General features: G+C 40.1%; 1 protein-coding gene across 1 annotated transcript in view; it reads right to left on the bottom strand.

Annotated features, from left to right (window-relative positions):
* The window catches only part of LOC128617851 (A disintegrin and metalloproteinase with thrombospondin motifs 20), a 101,685-nt gene that overhangs the window by 26,433 nt on the left and 52,517 nt on the right, over window positions 1–22,735 (bottom strand). Inside the window, exons 12-26 of the mRNA XM_053641036.1 lie at window positions 17,873–18,018; window positions 17,428–17,609; window positions 14,654–14,790; window positions 13,996–14,113; window positions 11,305–11,400; window positions 9,422–9,588; window positions 8,327–8,456; window positions 8,031–8,157; window positions 7,603–7,813; window positions 6,929–7,093; window positions 5,233–5,397; window positions 3,536–3,655; window positions 3,338–3,445; window positions 435–599; window positions 64–327 (exon numbers count right to left, since the gene is read on the bottom strand). Coding sequence (XP_053497011.1) covers window positions 64–327; window positions 435–599; window positions 3,338–3,445; window positions 3,536–3,655; window positions 5,233–5,397; window positions 6,929–7,093; window positions 7,603–7,813; window positions 8,031–8,157; window positions 8,327–8,456; window positions 9,422–9,588; window positions 11,305–11,400; window positions 13,996–14,113; window positions 14,654–14,790; window positions 17,428–17,609; window positions 17,873–18,018 — 2,301 coding nt within the window. The remainder of the gene's footprint in view (window positions 1–63; window positions 328–434; window positions 600–3,337; window positions 3,446–3,535; window positions 3,656–5,232; window positions 5,398–6,928; window positions 7,094–7,602; window positions 7,814–8,030; window positions 8,158–8,326; window positions 8,457–9,421; window positions 9,589–11,304; window positions 11,401–13,995; window positions 14,114–14,653; window positions 14,791–17,427; window positions 17,610–17,872; window positions 18,019–22,735) is intronic.

The following is a 22,735-nucleotide window of genomic DNA, read 5'->3' as shown; positions in this document are numbered from 1 at the left end:
CATTTGCAAACATTATGCTGTTAAGTATGTGTCTTAATTTATGAGAAATAAGAAGGGACATACTGATCCCCAGGGCCCAGTCCTCCACTGGTGGTCTGCTGAGGGAACATTCCAGCTACTGTGCCCTGGATGACTGCGAGGGTCAGGGGGGAAGTAGGGTTGGTTATTGGGCCAGAGCTGGTAGGCTGAGTGGCACGGGGCTGCTGCACACTCCTGCTCAGAGCTGGGCTTCTCATCCAGGTGGCAAAAAGACTCATCCATCTGCTGGTTGTAGTTCATACACACTACCTGCCGCGTAGCGCGACCCACACCACACGACACAGAGCACTGCAGAGGGGAAAGAAGAGGTGGAGAACAGGAACATTACAGTATATCTGAATAGGACAGTGAATATTAGATACAAATGAGTGAGTGAGTGAGTGAGTGATACACACAGGTGACCACTCTCCCTCTCTCCATTGGCCACAGGGGCTGAAGCACGCAGAGGTTTCTGGAGGTCGAGGAAGATGGGCGCAGTACGCCTCATCAGCTATTCGTCCTTGAGAGTCTCTGCAGCTGACATACCGTGCTCTCTCACCCTTCCCACAGGAAACAGAGCACTGGGGACACACACACACACACACACACACACACACACGCACGCACACACACACAAAACCCACAGGTTATTATAGTTATATAGTTATAAAAGAAAATCTAAAACTAAAATTACAATCACAGATATATTACAATATCAGGTATAATGGATTAAAGAAAGAATGAATCCAATCCTCTAACAAGCTAATATGCCTTTATTACATGCTATTTATTTTCATGTTAAAGTTATACAGGGACATTTCTGCTATGTCTGCGGTTAAGGGTTTGATTGTTTGTAAACTGGAAGCAGTTTGGTGTAATAATATTTCATATTTGATATGAATAAGTAGTATACTGGAATTTTAGTTCTCCTATTTTTAATTGTTTACATTTACACACACAAACTGTAAAAAAGATTGCTTTAAATGAATAGCTAAATACTGTTTTATTATTTTACAGGATTGTACTGTAAATAATTAGAGTGCACTGGTTTACAGTAAAATACCAATAAGCGTGATGTGTTGACCTTGTGTTGACCTCGAGCCTGACTGGGACCAGGAAATACAATTACATTACTCCTGTTTTGGAGTCCTTGCACTGGCTCCCGGTCAGGTTCCATGTTGATTTTAAAATTATGATGCTGATATACAAAGCATTACATGGCTTGGCTCCTCATTATTTATCTGCTTTATTAATCCCTCACACCCCAAATCGCAGACTGCGCTCCTCACGGTGTAATCTGTTAACTGTTCCTCAAACACGCTTAAAATCTATAGGTGACAGGGCTTCTTCTCTCTCTGATCCTTCCCTTTGGAATGCTCTTCCTATCGAACTTAGGGACGCTCAGACCTTTGGTATTTTTAAATCTCAACTCAAGACAAACTTTTTTAAACTTGCATTTGACTGTTGATGTCTACTTTTATTATTATTATTATTATTATTATTATTATTATTATTGTTGTTGTTATTCTTATTAACTTTTATAAAAAAAAATCTGTGTACTGCTTATTTTGTGTACAGCGCTTTGAGAAGCTGCTTTTAAAGGGCACTTTATAAAATAAAGTTTATTATTATTATTATTAACGTCATATGCTAGTAACAACTTGAATTGGAAGCTAGTTGTGGTGGCTTAGTGGTTAAGGCCTGGTTAATGCAATGGTTCCTTAACAAGACCCTTAACTTTCTGCACAATTTTATGCTGCCTCAATTGTAAGTCACTTTTTATTTAAAGCACCAGCCAAATAAGCAAATGTACTGGTTTATGTGCTATTTTATAATATGTAAGATATTATAGTACTTTACTGGAAATATGTTTTACAGTAATTTACTGGCAGCAGGGTTGTGATTTACAATACATTTTACAAAGTTTACAATACATTTTTTCCCAGCGCATTCTTTTGAAAGTACATCATTTCGAGGGATATAATAGTCCTTTCTGTAGGATAGCTAAGTGGTTAAGATGTTGGATTACTGATCCAAAGGTCACAAATACCAGCCCTGCTGAGCTGCCACTCCTGGAGTCACGATCTCGCCGGTAGATGGCGCTGCAGCGTCGATGTGCACGGGCGGCTGCAGAGCACGCACGTGCACGAGATTACGGAATGAACTGTTTCCTATGGACACATACCGTTGTTTTGGTTTGGTTCTCTTCCTGTTTAAGCATTGGTTGATGTTTGAGGTTGTGTCATTATTGGTCCCAGCTGTCTATGTTCAATCGTAATTATGTTTGTTATTTAAAGCCCTCGTGTTGCTGTGCACTTTGCGCAGTATTAACTGAATGAATGAATGTTTTGGTGAATACGTTAAGTATGCGAAGAGGTCTTGTTTTCGTGTCCTGTTCTTGTTCCATGCCTCGAATCCAGTTTTATGTTTAACCTCGATTATCTCTTCCAGTCTAGACCACGCTTCCTGTTTATTGACTTCAGTTTGCGAATAAAGACGTTGATCTGCGATTGCTTCTGCTTCCACTCCTGTTTTGTAACACCTGGGCCCTTGAGTAAGGCCCTGCTCAGTTGTATTAATGAGATAAATGTAAGTTGCTCTCGATGAGGATGTCTGCCAAATTCCGTAATCGAATATTATCATTTTAGATGGCCATTTTAAGTGAAGTGTTTCATTTTAGAAACGCTAACATATTGGGAGATACTCAACGTTTGAGTAATGGTATTAGAAAAGAAATAGTACTGTGGTGTAATCTCTATTACATCGAAATAATTTGAACCAAATGTCACTGAAACGTCACAAAATCTAAATGATGACACTCTGACACACATACAAAAGACAGCAGTTATGGTTATGTCATACTAAAGTTAAAAATAATTCTTCATATGTTTAAAGGACATAGGTTTGCTTCACCACAATGTTGTCATATTAAAAGCATCAACATCCTCTCTCAAGCACAGCCCTGAGTTTAGGAGAGTGGAAAGAGGGTGGTCTGAGATGAGTTTGAGATTAGAAGAGAAGAGAGGCTTATAGAATAACTGAAGTAATCAAGGCAACTCCGGCTGGCGTTAACTCATGCGTAAACTCACAGTCGTATCAGTAACAACCGTCATTACCACAAGGCAGGGGGAAATTGGTTCACTTTTTTCTGATGGGCCACACAGTCTCTCTCTGATGCAAGCAGGAGCTTAAATTCACACATACACTTGAAATCCAATACTTGTGTCTGGAAAGTAATTTACATTTAACACTGTATTCATTAAACAGACGCTATAATTCAAAGTGTTTGTGTGTGTGTGTGTTTCTATGTCTTACTCACTGTAGTCCAGGAACCAAATCTCCACTTGGTGTGTAGATGTCCAGACGCTGCAGGTTGTGATGTGCTGAGTGCTGACGATGTTTGAGGACAGGCTGGCAAATCACATTCCTACACACACACACACACACAGACACACGACTTAGTATCACAAGGATGCAATTTGCTTCTGCCTATGTGTATCATGTTGGTTTTGTGTACCTGGCTATCTCGTGGTCTTGATGCCGCATTACACTCTCTATGATCCATGGTCTTGCCATAAGCACCAGACACACACCTCACTGCACGCATTTGGTATCCATGGCCGCAGGTCACAGCGCACTGCAAACGTGCACATAAAGACTGCTACTTTTAATAATTCAAACTAGCGGTCAAAGTCCGATGTTAGAACACTCTTCCTTAGTCAGGCTAAGCTCAATACATGTCTATACACTACCTCTCATTATTCTACTGTACATTTTACATAGAGACCACCCAACCAACAACGTAAATGCAATCATGCTCTGAAAACAAAATAATAGCATTTCACAAAACTCACCCAGAACAACCGGAGTGTGCTTGAATGTATTAAATACAGTATGTAGCATAGAAAAACAGCATTTAGAAACACTGATACTCTGGAAATCATTTAGACACTCTTAAGTCTAACTAATATGAGTATACTTTACCCAGTCCAGATGTACCTCATCTCTCTCTCTCTCTCTCTCTCTCTCTCACACACACATACACACACACACACTCTTTCTCTCTGACATATGGCCAATGTCTGCCTTGACACAAGACAAGCTAAGTGTTTAAAAGGCTCAAAGGAAGTGCTCCAGGATGTGTTTATTTGGGTAGCACATTTTGGTTACACATGCATAAGACTCATGCACATACCGTTCGTCAGGCATAATGGAATTTAGTAAATATATGAAGTCCTGTGATGCAATAGATAATTGTACCGCTAGCTTCTATACGACTTTTCAGATTGCATAGTTTTATATAGCTAGTTTATCCATCCATCCATTTTCCATAAGGCTTATTCTACACAGGGTTACGGGGAGCCTGGACCCTATCCCAGGGAACAGGGACACTCTGGACAGGGTGCCAACCCGTCGCAGGGCACAATCGCACACACACACACTCACACACCCATTCACACATTATGGACAATTTATTTTAGAGATGCCAATCAGCCTACAACGCATGTCTGGAGGAGACCGGGGAGGAAACCAGAGTACACAGGGAAACCCTGGAAGCATGGGGACAAAATGCAAACTCTGCACACACAGGGCAGAGGCAGGAATCGAACCCCCAACCCCGGAGGTGCGAGGTAAACGTGCTAAGCCACCGTGTCCCCAATATGGCCCGGGAAATGAAATAATATTGGCAATTGTTTTTCTCTAAATTAATGACATCCATCAGCCTGGAAGAAAGAAGCCTAGAAGTGCTTTCCATAGGAGCTCACAGATGTCTGCGAATGGCTAGGATCTTTCTTACTGCCATGTTCAACAAGAGAGCAAGGTCAGGCATGGATGACTGTGGAATTTGAAGTTGTGAATGAGATCTCCTGATAATAGAGCCACTAGAAAGCTCATATACTGTAGGAAAGCTTGTGAGAAGACTTTTGAAATACATTAGAATGAAAGTATTACTGTAGGCATGGCATAACTAGTGTATGGGTGTGTGGTCTGAGAAAGTTTCAGACCTGAATATATTCATGAGGATAGTTTGACAGGTTGAATGTGTGAGGTGGCATGTGTGTGCTATCTGAAAGAATACATGTGGGCGAACCTGATGGTGCAGTGAGTTATGAGCTGCTCTGTCTAGACCTTCATTTCCTCAGTCCCACTTCAACCTCATGTCCATAAAGTAGCAACATATGAACACAAACACACACATGCACACACACTCACCGTGCTCCAGGCGCCAACCTGCCAGGAAGCACACTCCGAATGCACACAGCTGCTTATGGTGCGGGGTTTGCTGTTGGGATCACAGAGCTCATCGCTGAGCCTCTCCTCGGCCAAAACACAGAACACCTGTCTGCGCCTCACTCCCTTCCCACACGTCACTGTGCACTACACAGACAGCAGAGTAAAGCCAATTCATATACAGTGCCTTCCACTAATATTGGCACCCTTGGTAAATATGAGCAAAGAAGGCTGTGAAATGCACATACTGTAAGTATTAAGCATGTAACAATATTTATATTGTACAACATTGATATGGTGAAAATGTGGTCGAAATGCTCAGTTTGGGAGATGGATCTCTAAGCAGACAGTATTTTATGTAACATATGCAAACTCCCAAGTTTACTAATATGAAAGTCAGCATAATAACAGCTGCAATGGAAACCACAGGTCTAAAACTAGCACAGGAAATTGTTTGTCAGACGCTTATATCAAAAAAGTGTGTAATTGTTGATCTGGTGAAGTTAAACTGAGAGGAGGTGTTTATTTGTCATTTTTCCAAGGACTTTCCATCATTCAGAGGTATTATGGTTTCTTGGTAGCATGACAAGTTGAATTTTTTTGTCTTTTGAAATTCAAGAGAAAATAAAAAGAGAGGCTGGTGAGGGAAATGACTATAGCTGATATATCGTAAGTGTTAGCAGGAACTAACTTGCTTTATGGATCTTTCACAATGTTAAACATGGGCAAAAAGTATGACATGTATGACATTCTTTAATTAATAAAAAATTGCTGTGGCGTAAGAGGAGTAAAACACTGTGGGCCGTGCTGTTATAGGAAAAGAATCTACTTTGTGTTAGTGACAGTAAGGCTACGTCTGCATTAATCCGTATAAATGTGAAAACGCATCCACGCTTTGGCCTTCCATCCACACTGGAGACGCGGTTTTTGTCCAACGAAAACTGAGTTTTTGAAAAGCGCTCTCCCAAGTGGATAAATTTGAAAACGGCGTCTTGACATTGTAGTGTGGACTGAGAAAACGGAGATATTCAAAAACAATAACGTATTTTTTGGTCATGTGATGCAGTCGTGTGACCCATTCAACTCAAAACAAACAAGACAGTGGACGATGCTGTGCTGCTCTTGTTGTGCCTGCTATCCAGTTTGATAGCGTTGTTAAGATTAATGTCATTTTGTACAACCTCGTACAAGCCTGCATTCTTAAATAAACGCCTGACAGAAATGACGCAGGCCAAAGCTTCTTATGTTTTTACGCGTGCGCGGTATAGGGATATAAGCATTTTTAGATGTTTAAGTGTGGACGAGCAAATTTTGAAAAAGTTTGAAAACGCCTGTGTAGACGGAGAAAAACGAAAAAGTAGTTCCCTTTTAAAGGGAACTCAACGTTGCGTGAGCTACACGCTTCCCACAGAGTCTCGTTCCCTTCTCAGGGAACAGGGTTATGTGCTTTCAAAGGGAACTCAACGTTGTGTGAGCTACACACTGTGGGAAGCTCATGCAACGTCTTGTTCCTTTCTCTTACACGCGTAACCCAGACGTTTTCCGATCTATCCCGATTAATGTGGACATAGCCTAAGTCTTCCTCACACTGAGCCTCATCACACAACCCTGGCACTGATTATTATATTATTATATTATGCATAACATTACACCATGACAGTGTGTATGTAAAGCCTACCTCTGTCCACTCACTGATGGACCAGTCAGGACATGGCGTGTCATTACAGGGTTCAGAGACGGCTCTCTGGTACTCGCTACACTCACGTTCTGCCAGTCTGCGGCCGAGGTTATTCATACAGTAGGAGTCACGTGTCCGGGTGCCTTGCCCACAGCTCTTAGAACACTGCAAGTACCATTTCACATCAGTTCTTCAAAAACCGCAGCAACTACAGCCTTAAATGAGTTTATTATATTACCGCAAAAGTCTGGTACTTATTGTCACTAAATATAGCCTACTTTTACAGAAGGGCCACTGCCAAAAAAAAATCCTTATAATAATAATAATAATAAAAATAAATAAATAAATAAATAAATTAAATAAATTAAATAAATACACAATAATAACATAATAATAATAATAATAAAAACAAAACTTTTGAAGACTATGTTTTTCCCAACTGTGTTCAAAAGCACTTTTTCTGCTAGAAACATGTGCATGGAATTGAGCCAATTATATTGCACCCTCCATGATCAGATGCTTTGTGGTCCACAGGTGAAGTATCTGAGGTTGAGACTACTGTATAGATAAAATTAACCTACTTCTAGATAGTTGTCACAAGAACATTAGAAATAAATCTAGATCTCACTATATCAGAAGTAATCACACAAGTAGAGAAGTGGAACGCAGCTCACTTGGGACCAGGCGCTGTACTGCCAGCTCTTCAACAGACAGTCTCCGTGGCAGGGCTCACGGCTCTGAGGTTTAGCCAGATCTGCACACGCTCGAGATTCCACTCTGTCACTCCCTCTTTTCACCAGGCTGTAACGCATGCACAGCACCTCCAGCGTACGGTACCCAGGCCCACACTTAGCGGAGCACTCACTCTTACCTGCCAAATGCCACCTGAGCATAAAGGTGACTTGTTAAAGCATAAAGGTGAGCTAATCGTCAACAGACTACACTCTTCAAAAGGAAGTGGTTAGGTTGAAAAACATTTTTAACATTTCTTTAAGGATTTATCTGCATTGTCAAGAGTATGCAGGATTGGGATATAATTCAAATCCAGATTTGAGTGATTGTGTGCATATTTGTATGTGTGAGTTTGTATGTAAATGTATACCTAAGTTCACAGTCTATATTGCAGGACTCCATTACTCCCCTTGGTCGAGAAAGATGCTCACACCTCTGATCTGACACCACCAGACGATCACTCTTACGTACGCACACTGGTTTTCTCCGCCGCTCTCCTATCACAGTACACACACACACACACACACACATACACACACAGTTGTGAGGATGTCTAGTGTATGGATGTTGGGGCAGCGGAAGGCTTGCCTTTCTCCACTAGGTGTTACAAAAAAAAAAAAAGAGAGATCCAAATGATTCCTTGCAAGGGATACAGCTGAACCTCACCTTGGCACATGCGGCTGCACTCCTGCCAGGGGCCTGAGGGGTCCCACACAAATTGATCTTGGTGCTCCTCTATAGGAATGTTAAAGGAATAACGTACATCAGGACTATAGAGGTTCCCCACACACAACACCTGAAAAGGAGACGCATTCGGAAAAAAAAAATCAGGATCAATTGAACTCATGAAGCAGGTATAAGACAGCTTGGTAAACTTCATCTCTCTGGCTAGATTCTGTGTCTCACTGGAGTCAATGCTTTAATACAGTGGTTCTCAACGCCATCATTTGGGTTCAAATATAATGTGCATAAATGGAAAAACCCTACGTTCCCTCTCCCTCTGTATTTTCTTTTTGCTGGGGAGAGGCAGAGCTTAGCCTGCCTTTTATCTGGCTGTCAGTGCAGACCAGTGTTTCCGATTTAACAACTTTTCAGACCCCTTTAGTGACTTTTTTTGCAAAAAAAATCGCCTAATGACAAATCTAGCGACTTTTTGGACAAACCTTAGCGACTTTCCAAATGTCGCCATTACTGTTCTGCAAGCGCGAGGTCTTGCTTTCCCGCTGCACTCTCACCTCTCTCTGCATCTGCTCCTTTGAGTGAGGGGCTGAGAGCCGGAGATTTAACAACGTCATGTATTACGAGACGCACCCCTCGCCCTTTGTCCCCATTTACATCATTCATATGTGAATGTAATGCAACATGTTTTACATGTAAAATAGTCCACGTTATTACAGCCTAGTTCTCTTGTTCAAAGCAGTTATAATGTTCAGAAACATTTTTGATCATTTATGTTCCATACCTGTCTGCTATATAGTTTTATAAAAGTCATAAAAGTTATGAAAAGGAATTAAAAACGTACAAAAACACAAAAGCAAAAAAAAAATCTATCTATCTATCTATCTATCTATCAATCTATCTATCTATCTATCAAAACAGATTACAAAGTAGGTTATATATAGATAGATTTTTATATAGAATAGACAATCATTATACTTGCTCTCCTCCCTTATGGGGGGGTTGTCGGGCGTGCCACATGTTAGCGGAGGCTTGGGGGGGCTTTAGTCACAAAAGGTTGAGAACCTCTGCTTTTATACTAACCTGTAGAATGAGCTCCTCTTCCATGCGCTCAGTGCAGTTGATGCGCTCCTCTGTGGTGTTAGAGCCACTATACTCAATCTGTGTTCCTTTTAAGGAGATTTCCCTTTTAAACATGGACACGACAAAGTTCCCATTCAGCAGGAAGTTTGACTGGCTGTCAGATAGAGCTGGGAAAAACAGGGGCGATATAGAGAATTATGAAATGTTTCGAATAACAAAAATAATCCTGAATATAATTATCTACAGTAGATAGTGACTATAGACATCTCTGCACATAGCACAGCAATCTTTTCTTACCTTATATGTTGGTTTGTGTAAATATACGGCTTACTTGTGTGCATTTTCAAAACTGTGCATGTGTGTACATGTGCAGCTCCACACCAATGTTTGCTTGACCGATCACTCTTTAGAGTCAGGCCGTGATCAGTTTAAGCAAATGTTGCTCTCTTCTTAACACATTCGTTTACTTTTACTCCTTATTATGGTCTTCCATCAACCACTTCCCTCCCATCTGTCTCTAATTACATCTCTCTGCTGCTCATTTATCTTTCTCTCTCTGTCTCTGACACTCCGTTTGCTTTCCCTTCACCCCTGCTTTCCTTGAATTGCCTAGGACGTTGTGAAGGCCATTTTTCCTCATGAGTCTCAGGAGAAATGCTTTGCACTCATGATAAATGACGACATTCAGACTGGATAATAAATAATGCATTTACACTGCCTCTCGACCTCACCCCTTTCCTCCTGCTAGCACTTTGCTACCTTTATTTATTTGTTGCACTTATCGTTACTTGGTAACCCTTTACATTAAGGCTCTCTTAACTGACATTATTGATCAAATTAAGTATTTAAAGAACAAACCATAAACTTCAGAAATGATACCAAACATTTACACTAAAAAAGTTGCATTAATTGATTTTTTTTTTAAAGAATAAATCAAACAAGAGAAACATGCTGTAATTGAACTTTTTCCTATTTATGGGAGTTTTTTTATTATTATTATTATTAACTGAATAAACATTAGTCATGGATTGAATAGTCAATAGAGATGTATTTCATTAACACTTAAACCATCAACAATTAAAACATGTTTAGAAGGGATTAAAACGTGATGGGATATGCTGCTATAGGACAATAATGAACAACAGGATGGTATGATAAGTCCTTTCATAAAGTGATTCCTCATATCGCAGCAATCTGTCAATGATGAAAAAAATTGTATTTTTTATTGTTAATTAAAGAACAATCAGTTTAACTTTTATTCTAATTAAAGTTTATTTCCACAGTTAATCTTGTGGAATGCCCAACAAGTTCCCTCACCAGCCTCTCTCTTTTCATTCAATAGTCAATAAGACATATAATCATATAATGTAGTGTGTCATGTTACTGAGGAACCGTAATAAGTCCTCCATCCTGAAGACTTTTCCATGTCAGAAAACTTAAATGAACAGCTTTACCTCTTACTGTTACCCAGTACTGACATACTGACACTGGAGACCTCTTCCAAAAATGCTAAATAAGCTTGACCTCACAGAAAACCTTCTGCATGTGAATGATTACACATTTTTAAAAAATGCAAGTCACTGTGTAAGCTGTTACTATACATATGAAAAGCATTCATATCAATCCTGTAGTAGGAACTCAGAGTCGTGCAGTGTTCAAAAGGTGATTAAGCAACACCTTCTGATCAGAATCAAGAATTCAGCAGAGCTGTGGCATAACTTATTTTTGTTACTTTGTTAACATTACTTATGCTTTATTAAGACTGAAGTTCATGGTTTGTTAATGTTAAGTAATGCACTAAATAAAGTAAGTTACAGAAACCTTAATACAAAGCCTTACTAAATTAGTGGAATTACATTGTTGCACATTATTGTAAGACCTACCGAGGTAGTTATCATCTTCTGGATTTCCTGAGTAGCTGACCTGCCTTATATCAATGTTGGTTACTCCAGCTGGGATTCGGACCACAACATTATAACCTTCGGATTGGAATGAAAAACAAGAGAAATTAAATTCTCTATATGCTCAGAAGAGCAGTGACAGTTATTTTTCACTTTCTTTCACACCTTGAGTTAATAGCTTCAACATGCTGCGTGCCCAAGTCCTGGAAAATCGAAGGCACCCTTTAGGCTTCAAATGTCACATATGGAAAATTAAACACAGGAAGGAAAGAGAAGAATAAACACAAAGAATTAAAAAAAAAAAAAAAAACTTGCCCTCCCACATAACTTCATCACCCTCCTGAAGGCCCACCCACAAACACAAAAACAGGAGGGGAAAAAGAAAAAGCAGAAGTAATTATGACCTAGAACTTAGGGTTATCCTGTAATTTCCCACAAGTGTTCCAGAGCAGTCTTCGAAAGTGGAAGAGAAGAAAAGACAAGAGAAGACAAGAGAAGAGAAGAGAAGAGAAGAGAAGAGAAGTGAAGAGAAGAAGAGAAAAGGAGTGAAGTGGAGAGGAGAGACGAGGTTAGGTTACTGGAGAGTTAGGTCCATAGATGGCAGCACTGATATAGGATTTGCCTCTTCTGCTATATCATCCTTTATAACCCTTAAAAATCCTACCTTATTTTTCAGTCATTGATCTTAAACCATATTACTCAATAACTACTATGAATTAAATTACTTTAAGAAAATGAATGAGTTATAAGAGTTATGAGAATAAGAAACATGACATGTCCTTGGAGTTTAAAGGGTTAAACTAATCTCATTCAAAATGAACGAGTGCTCTTAAAAATTTTTTATTATTGTATATTCACATGCCAAATTGTGTAAATAATGCAAACCATATACAGATTATTGACAAATTAAAAGAATACAAACAAACAAACAAACAAACAAACAAATAGTGGCTCTGTCATTATATAGGATGCATTTTGCTGGCATGGTTGAGTCCATTTGTCCCCTTGAATGGTCACCAGATCTCAACCTAGATCTTTAAAGAATGGTGTTTCTCATCATTTCATCATTAATGTTCTAGAGACATGTACAATCTATGCCATGGTGCACTGAACCTCTTCTGGTGGCTCATATTGGCCTGACACCTTACTAAGTCAATTTATATTGACAATAGTTCAGTAGAGCTCAGTTACCGTCACTCTTTTACTTTAAAGACTGCACAGAAAATCCCTACAATCGTATCTCTCTAAAATTAAGCTTTTCATAAAGCAATGGTGATGCCCTTTGTTAATTGGTACGGACAGAATGTCCCTCTAAATCTCCCACAGAGGGAAAACCCACCCACACACACCAATCTAAGAGATCAGAGACAGCTGACTGAATCCCAAACTACCTACACAACACCACAGCCACACACACACACACACACACACACACACACACACACACAATCATGTATAGCCACAAATCCGTTAGAGGCATCAGTGTAAACCACAAATTGTCCACACACGCTGACCTGAGATCTGAGACAGTGGACTCTGCCTCAGGCAGCTCTGACCCCAGAATACAAACATGCTACTGGAGCAGAAAGGGAACACACTCCTAGTTAAAGCTCTGGAATTCCTGTGGTCTACCTCAGACTGAAACCAAAGAGCCTCAACTAACTTCCAAACAATAGGAGTGTATGGGAGGCCTTGACCACAGCAATTGGCATGAGTAAATAAAATTAAGCACCAAAGTACTGTGAATTCCCTGGAATCTTTCATATGCTAGGTTACTAGAGGATTTACACACACACACACACACACACACACACACACACACACATATATATATATATATATATATATATATATATATATATATATATATATATATATATGTGATAGATAGATAGATAGATAGATAGATAGAGATATATATACCTATACAGCATAGATTAATGGACTACAAGAGTTTAACTGTCATATGTAAATTGTAAGAGTCTAGTGGATTGACAGGTGTAAATATGTAATATACACTAACTACACAGAGTTGAAAACACAGACCTTTCACCATGATAAATTGAAATTCACTGGATGTAAACTTTGTCTAATATGACTTGAAAGCCTGAATATAAGGAATATTCAAAACTACACAGATGGACATCCACCAGAACTGCAGTGGCCTGCAATGTTGGATCTCTAAAAGGATACACTGGATATCCTGTATTATAAATCAAGATATTTAGTGTTTTGAGGGAAAGACTCTCAACCTGCTGTGTCTGTATTACTCACACCTATCACATTTTAACAGCACTGTCCACCTATAAAAAGCTAATATACTATGTACAGAGGCACATCCCGGGTTGTGCTGACGTGTTCTTGACCTTGTTTTTGAGACATAAGAGGCAACATACTGGCTGCAGATAACGCTTCAAAGGACTGAGATCTATCATAATTCTACATCTGAGAAGGGTGATGTACATAGAGGCAATAATAACATAATATAGAGTAACAGAAATGTTTCGTTTGAGAGAGAAACCATATATACAAATTAGCTAATCCCAATTAGCAAGAATTAATACCAAATCTGCTTTTTTGTTTTAAGTGCAAGAGACAGCACCTTTGATCTAGCCACTGTTTTGCAGTTAGTAAGTTTACAGAAGCAATCCACCTTCACTTGTGAAATCTTACCATATTGTGCATTGTTGAAGGTGCCAGCGACAGTCCTACAGGAGGAGTTGTCCCCTCCACACACTCCACACTTATCATTCCTGGCCTTGGAGTTCAAAACATGATCACAACCCGCTTGCTGGAGAAATATGAAACATACTATAACTAATACAGCACCAAAATACAGAAACAATCAACTCCAGGCAATATACAGTATCTCACAAAAGTGAGTACACCCCTCACAAGGTCTCTAACAAGGTCTCTAACATCCACCAGCTCCGTGATGTCGTCATGGAGGAGTGGAAGAGGACTCCAGTGGCAGCCTGTGAAGCTCTGGTGAACTCCATGCCCAAGAGGGTTAAGGCAGTGCTGGAAAATAATGGTGGCCACACAAAATATTGACACTTTGGGCCCAATTTGGACATTTTCACTTAGGGGTGTACTCACTTTTGTTGCCAGCAGTTTAGACATTAATGGCTGTGTGTTGAGTTATTTTGAGGGGACGGCAAATTTACACTGTTACACAAGCTGTACACTCACTACTTTACATTGTAGCAAAGTGTCATTTCTTCAGTGTTGTCACATCAAAAGATATAATCAAATATTTACAAAAATGTGAGGGGTGTATTCACTTGTGAGATACTGTATATATATATATATATGAGTATATGTATGGTACCCTGCAAAGGCCTTGAACACAGATGTCATAAGTGTCTGGACCACAAGGAGTTCCATCAACCACTCGATCTTTCAGCTGGTAGTAGGACATCGTACCAGCAACACGACAGAACAGCTTACATCGATCCTTCATGAGGACTATAAATAGGAACCATGGATATATTCCATTGTAAGCAACAATCGAAGCATGCCCAATTAATAAAACACATACAACACTTAATTACATTTGACTTTTGTTCTGTCTAATGAAAACCTTCCCATTAAAATTGAAAATTATAAGGCTGTGTGTGTGTCTGTGTGTGTGTGTGTGTGTGTGTGTGTGTGTATATATATATATATATATATATATATATATATATATATATATATATAAATTTCTTTTTTCTATATTTATTTCTATTTCTATTATTTATATACCCTGCCTTTATATGCCCAGGTTCCCAGCATATATTTAGAGTCTAGAAAGATCAGCAGTTTTCCTGTATCATCTTCCTGTCAGTTTTCTGGCTGTTGAGGCCTGTCAGCTTGTTTATTGTAATTGCTTGAAAAAATTCAGCTTGATCTTGTCCAGCTAGCCTTGTGCTGCCAAACACTTCTCAGTGACTGTGAAGGCCAGCACAATTACGAACGCAATATGGATACCGGTATGGATACATATGGATACCGGTAACATATGCTACAGTTTACACTTATCAAAAAAAAGTGGAGTGCATGTGGAAAGCCACCTGAACCATTTAGCCCTGAGGCCAAGAACAAATAACAGAGTCACCGTGAAAGGAGCATGGGTGTGTGACTTTGTTTTACTCTACTCTTGCGGGAAAACAAATTTGCGTGCGTGCATGAGTGTGTGTGTGTGTGTGTGTGTGGTGAGCACTAAGGATGTACTAAGTTTAAGTAGAGCCTTGCTAAATAAACAGTCATTACAGTAGAAGGTGTGAGGAGCAAAAAGAGAGCAGTGACCTGTCAAGGCAAAGTGTTATAAAAATAACTCTATGGGGGATACAGGGACTACTGGGTAACAGGCCCCACAATTCTTTCATATAGTTTCTAATCATATCTTTAAAAATATAACTAACTAACTAACTAACTAACTAAATAAATAAATAAATATTTTAATGAAACACATAAAATTTGGTTCAGCTTTGTAAACAAGCTCTTGCTTGACATTATGCTGGAGTTAATATAATTCGAGGATGAGCTCAATTCAGTTTAAATTCAGCTATAAAAGGGGATTATGTAAGGAATAATAGACGACGGTCCATTGAAGCACACCCGAGGTGGTAATATGGCCACGACACGAAGCGGAGTGGCCTTTACACCTCAGGTGTGCATTATTTTCTAATAATTCAATGAATCGTCATCAATTATTCTGCTTATACCACAGTTACCACACCTCAAGACATTGTTCAGATGTTTTATTTCAGGACATTTGTCAGATTTTTGTCCTTAAAACGCTCTTGTGTGTGGAACTAAATTATTACGCATCCCATCTCAAGCCTCCGTTGCTAAATCCAAAACGTCATTTTAAAACTAGTAATGGAGGCTTGAGCCACTGATATGCAGTTATTGGGGAGAGAGAAAGAGAGAGAGATAGAGAGAGAGAGAAAGAGAGAGAGCTCACAGGATTTTTTTCCCATTCCATGCTGATAACATAAAAATGGCACGAATAAATAAATAAATAAATATTGATACTTGTTCACCGGTGGCTTTTCTGTCATTACTGCAATCACACATGCTCTCTCGTGCTCTCTCTTTAGATTTCTTGCTCCCTCTCTCCCCAATAACTGCATATCAATGGCACAAGCCTCCGCTTCACATCGTGGCAGCATTACCACCTCAGGTGCAGGTTATTTTTCAAATAATTCAACATCCCATCATCAATTATTCCATAATTATTTCTGGAAAACCTAAACTGTCGGTTGTTTTGTTTGTTGTTAGCTCTGTGTGCTGTGGTGGACAGTAGGCTAACTTTTCCGTTATTTCAGTTAACTTGGAACCGTAACACGGTCAAGACTGGACTGGAACTACTTTAGCTGTGCATTTACTGAAAAATAATTACACACCTCAGAATGTCTGTCAGCCAATCAGAATCGAGAATTCAACAGCGCTGTGGTATAAAACATTATAACGGTCAATCGGTTAAATGAACACGAAGTCTATTTCATGCCTGGTCTCCCTAGATTACGGTTAACGTTAATGAAATAATGGAATCGTCAAAGGGGTGTAGAATGAATGAAGCAAAATGGATGCCCTAAAGATTTCCACTTCCCAAGTCTCACCCTTGCTTCAGAGGACAATCTCAGAGGCAGAAAATACTTCATTAACTATACTTTATTTCTGCATTTATTTAAGTACTTACTTAAGTACTATTTTTGTAATTATAAATACTGTCCTGTGCTCATCCTATGACTCTTATTCACAATCTGCTCATACTGAAGATCCTTTCAGCTCATTTAGTAGAGTTTGCCTTTACTTTTCTACAACTACTGACTAGTAATTCCACTCTCTGGTGTCACCCAAAAGAGAATTGGCTCACTTTTGAGTTAGGTCCTTCTCAATTTCTCTTCCTCACGTCATCAGAGAGTTTTTCCTTACTGCCGGTGCCTCTGGCTTGCTCATTAGGGATCTAAATCTACATCTGGATTGCTGTAAAGCTGCTTTGTGGCAATGCCTATTGTTGAAAAGCGCTATAGAAGTAAAAATCAATCAAAAATACTGAAATTGTCTAATCTTCTAATTTTCCGTATGTGAAGACTGTGCAGCTGAAGTACTCACTGCCACTGTATTTAGGCACCCAGCGGACTGTGGAAGGTAGGCCACTGATGTTGAAATGTTTGCCATCAAACTTTGAGCACTGCTCCTCTCGAAAGTCTCTCCAGCCTCTCGGACATGGCTCTGTGTTACAGGAGCGGAATTTCATGCGGCGTCCGATGCAAAAGCGCCCTCCGTTCCTCGGCCTATTACACACACACACACACACACACACACACACACACTAAAGCACATGGAGTTCTAATAGGTGCGAAAAGATCAAAAAAGATCATTTTCAGAAGTTTTCAGAAAAGATGCTTTAAAGAAATGGCATAAAATATACAAGGTCCTGTGTACTCTTACGGCTAATAAACAGCTCCAGAACATCTTGGTTTAGAATAAACGTTCACATTACAGACTGTTTGAGGCTTGTGCCCATTTTAACTATGTGTTTTGTCTGTGGCCTTACTCTGGTCTGTTGCAGTCTCTAGACGTGCTGCGTGTACCACCACCACAGGTCCTGGAACACACACTGTAGGGTCCCCATGGTCCCCACTCACCATGCACCGGCCTCGTCTCCATCTCTCTGTTCACGCACATACCATGCCTACAGTGCTACACACACACACACACACAGACACACACACAGAGGTTACAACAAGACATATGGTGGTTGAAAATAATCCCCATCGCAGTTTTCTGATATCCATGTCATGTACACAGTGTGTCAAAATAAACCCATCAGCATGTCTGACAGATTTAAGGCACACGTAGTCTAGTCTGTGTTTCTAATCCACTGTGTATACTTAAAACTCTATCTGAAAAGAAAACTCAGCACATGCTAATCCCTCTATTATTTATACAGGTGGAATGGCACCCAGTATAGACCAAGCTGTGGGAATAATACAGGGCCAATAGTAAACCTCCACTACCTGTACAGATGGCAACAGTGAACAGTGCTGTTGAGAGGATCCAGATATGAAGCATTTTAAACAAACACACACACACACACACACACACACACACACACACACACAGACAGAGAGAGAGAGAGAGAGAGAGAGAGTTTGTCAAGATGTATTGTAACACTTAGACTAAAGGCATCAGGAATTAAAAAATTCAGATGGGGCAATAATTGTAACTCTGAGCTTACACTGGATTCCACTTTCAATTCCTACTCTAACAGTGTTACATGACCTGGAGATAAAATCTCTCTCCCTGTTACTTTCTCTGTATCTATCTCTTTCCAGTCTCACAAGACAGGCTTCTACTTCTCACCTGAGACTGCTAGCTTTCGTAACTCACCGTGGCCCAGTCGGCCTCTGGTCCGCTAGAGACATCCCACAGTAAAAGAAGCTCACCACTGCTTAATAACACCTGAGTAACAATTCCTTTGATACTAGGCTAATTATGCACATGCAAGGCAATCCTCTTTATTTGCATTTTATAAGAACAGGGTTAGCGCCAAGGTAAGGCACATCATGAACTCCGGGCTCAGGTCTGCTCTGTGAAAGAAAGCGGAGAGGGTGAGTTACAATGCCAGCAAGCACTATCTGAGTGAACATGGCTGCCTTTTCATGGGCCGTAACTGAATCCAGGGTCGTGAGGTAGCGTTGGCGATGGGCTTCTTTCAGAGCAGGACAGCACGGCGTCTGTCTCACCAAGTTACCCCAGCATAGACCCACCACTTGCACAAAAGCAGGCATGGCAGTAGCACACACATACCCTGATAGAGAAAACCCAAGAGGGAAGATAACACAGTGACAGAGCTCATTACAGTCTCCAATTTCCTGCTTTCCTCTCCTTCTGTCTCTATATCAATCTCTCCTGCTCCTTTCTCTATACCTCACTCTTTCTGGCTGTCTCACTCCCTCCACCTGAATCACATAATTACACTACAAAATAAAGACAAGAGACGACACTGTTATGGATGTACATGGATGTTCATGACTAGCTCATTCATAGGGTGATATAATGGCATTTAGCACTGAGCAAAAAGTTGCATACAATGTACTGTAAATTACAGACAGCACTCAGGGTAAGCCTGAAAACAATACTATGGCATTTTAATCCATGGCATCTGTACCTTCCACCTATAGTATCCACGGCATCTGTACCTATCCACATATCCTGTCCATGGCATCTGTACCTATCCACATATCCTGTCCATGGCATCTGTACCTATCCACATATCCTGTCCATGGCATCTGTACCTATCCACATATCCTGTCCATGGCATCTGTACCTATCCACCTATCATATCCACGGCATCTGTACCTATCCACATATCCTGTCCATGGCATCTGTACCTATCCACCTATCATATCCACGGCATCTGTACCTATCCACATATCCTGTCCATGGCATCTGTACCTATCCACCTATCATATCCACAGCATCTGTACCTATCCACATATCCTGTCCATGGCATCTGTACCTATCCACATATCCTGTCCATGGCATCTGTACCTATCCACATATCCTATCCACAGCATCTGTAGCGTATGTCTGTTCATCCACTGAGAAATATTTCTTCCCAGTACTGATGAAAAACCTGTTTATTCAAAATTCACTTGAAACCAAGGCATAATGGCATATTTTATGTTTTAATTAGTTTGATTAATTCTTCATAAATATTTGTTAATTGACATCTGAATCTATATAATTGGAATTCCCTTTTAGGAGAGAAGAATTTGTGATTATGCATTACTAACATAATCAACCTGGTAACTTGGGGCAGTGGTGGCTTAGTGGTTAAGGCTCTGGGTTACTGATCAGAAGGTCGGGGGTTCAAGCCCCAGCACTGCCAAGCTGTTGGGCCCTTGAGCAAGGCCCTTAACCCTCTCTGCTGCAGGTATATCATTGTTGTATCGCTGTATCATTGTTGACCCTGCACTCTGACCCCAGCTTCCTGGGGTCCAGAACCTTCTGTTCTGGGGTATGCGAAGAAAAGAATTTCACAGTGCATATGTATATGTGATCAATAAAGACTTATTAAAAACCTGATGGCACATGCATACCATGAAATCTGCTCTTGTGAAAACATAACTAACTGTATTGTGGAAGTTTGGTTAAAGCTAAAGAAGAACAGCTTTAGACTTTCTCTAGTTGTTAGAATGTAAAAGCCGTAGTTGAAAAATCAGCCACAGACTTCCATTACAAATGAGTTTCAAGTAGATTAGTAGACCTTTCCATTCTTTTCACAGTAAAGTGAAAGTAGAAAGTATGGAAAGTAGAATCCTGGAGTTTTTCTTTAAATGCTTACAAATCCATAGCTCGTTTGTCATGATGCAAAACCAAGAGTGACTTTAATCTGTTTTCTCCCTGCGCTGCGTTTTTGCCTTCTGCTTGTGAATATTTGTGAAACGCAATGCACTCGCTGTGAGAAATAAAGAATAAGGGAAAATCAGACCTCCTCACTGCATACATGCTTCTCAGTCTGGCACAAAGATAAGGGTTAAAATGCAACATGTTGTAAGGCAAGGGCTGAACCCCCTGCATGTGTACACAGCATGTTTTACAGTGTCTGTTCTTCCTGTGGCTGTGTATAATGACTCCAGGAAATCAGGAGAGCTTTATAAAAGCTGCTTTTCCCAGAGGAGATGAGGGTCAGGCTGGTACATGACTCTGAATAAAGGAATTACACAACCATGACCTTGTAGTCATTGCTACAGAAAATGTAACTTTCAGAAACACACACACACACAAACACACACACAGGAAAAAATAAAATGCTTATATTCCAACCCTTCAATGTAAAGTTCTACATGTAACATTAACCCAAACAAACGCCATGTTCATGTAACTCTAGTCCAAATGAACTTGTAATAAAACTCATGCAGAAACAGGGAGAGGACATGAAACTCCTGACAGACATTAACCTGACATCAGGATGAAATCAGGGACTCTGTGAGGCAGCAACGCTACCCATCGTGCCACCCTACTCATGTTTATAACATTTACTTTTATTCATTTAGCAGACGCTTTTATCCAAAGCGACTTATAAATGAGGAAATACAGGCAAAGCGATATATATGAAGCGGAGAACAATACAAGTAGTGCTACCATACAAGATTTATAATTGAGTTCTAGAGAAGCAAAGTGCGCACCACTGAGGAACATTCATTCCACCACTGAGGGACACTTAGTGTGAAGGTTCTGGAAAGGGACCTTGAGCCACGCTGAGTAGGCACTACTAGGCGTCGGTCGTTAACCGATCACAGGTTGCGTGAGGGACCATAAACCTCAAGGAGAATGTTGAAGTAGGGGGGTGCTGTTCCAGACAAGGTCTTGTACGTGAGAATCAAGGCCGTGAATTTGATGCAGGCGGCTACAGGAAGTCAATGGAGGGAGATGAAGAGGATGTGGCATGGGATGTTTTGGGCTGGTTGAAGACGAGGCATGCTGCTGCATTCTGAATCATCCGAAGGGGTTTGATGGAGCTGGCCAGGAGGCCCGAGAGTAGTGCGTTGCAGTAGTCCAGTTTTGAGATAAGAGCCTGGACACACTTACAACTATAGTTGCAATCTTCTGGAATGTGCTTCTTTAATCAGTTTCCCCGTTGATATTCTTTAATGTGCACCACAGCAGTGATGTATGTGTTTCTAACATTTGCTGTGCTCCCTGGTTTGAACTGGCGTATTTTTCCAATTAGCCAGAGCGTTTGGGACACTGCAGCCTCAGGCTAAGTCCCAATGCACGTTAAGTGTGTGAAATAGTTAGGATAGTTTGGATAAGACAGTTTCGATGACATAATGATGGAGTAAAAACCTTATAGTAAATGACACACAGGTGTTAATCAGTCCATGCTTGAACTAAATGAATGCAAATGTTTCTCTATAATGCAGTGCAGAGGGCAAGCGGAAGTGCCGTTTTCATCCCTATAACAAGCTCTCCGTCAACATTTAATAGTTCCTGATCCACAGGTGGTTAGAAAACCTAATGTTATATAAGCTCATATAATGCAGACTATCATCCTGAATTTCCTCTTTCCCATCAAGACAACAAAGACCTTTCCCAACATATCTGAAAATGCACACACACCCAGACACTCACACAGAAACATCCCCACACACATGCAGTAGGATAAAAAAAAAAGCACAGAGAAATTAAACTTAAGTACTGTACACTTAAATGAAGGTTAAAAAATATCCCAAATTATTTATTTATTTATTTATTTACATTTTTTAAACCAATTCATTTCTACTGGCATAGCTCAGGGTGGGGGTGGGGGGTTTTGGGGGCACGTTTGCACCTCCACCTTGTGTGTATATTGTTTTTTTTACTTTTTTATATTTATTTATAAATATAAAAGTCATGAAGTCATGAAATC

Source organism: Ictalurus furcatus, chromosome 14 (assembly GCF_023375685.1).
Source record: "Ictalurus furcatus strain D&B chromosome 14, Billie_1.0, whole genome shotgun sequence".
Taxonomy (NCBI): Eukaryota; Metazoa; Chordata; class Actinopteri; order Siluriformes; family Ictaluridae; genus Ictalurus; species Ictalurus furcatus.
This window is presented reverse-complemented; position numbering and strand designations above follow the sequence as displayed.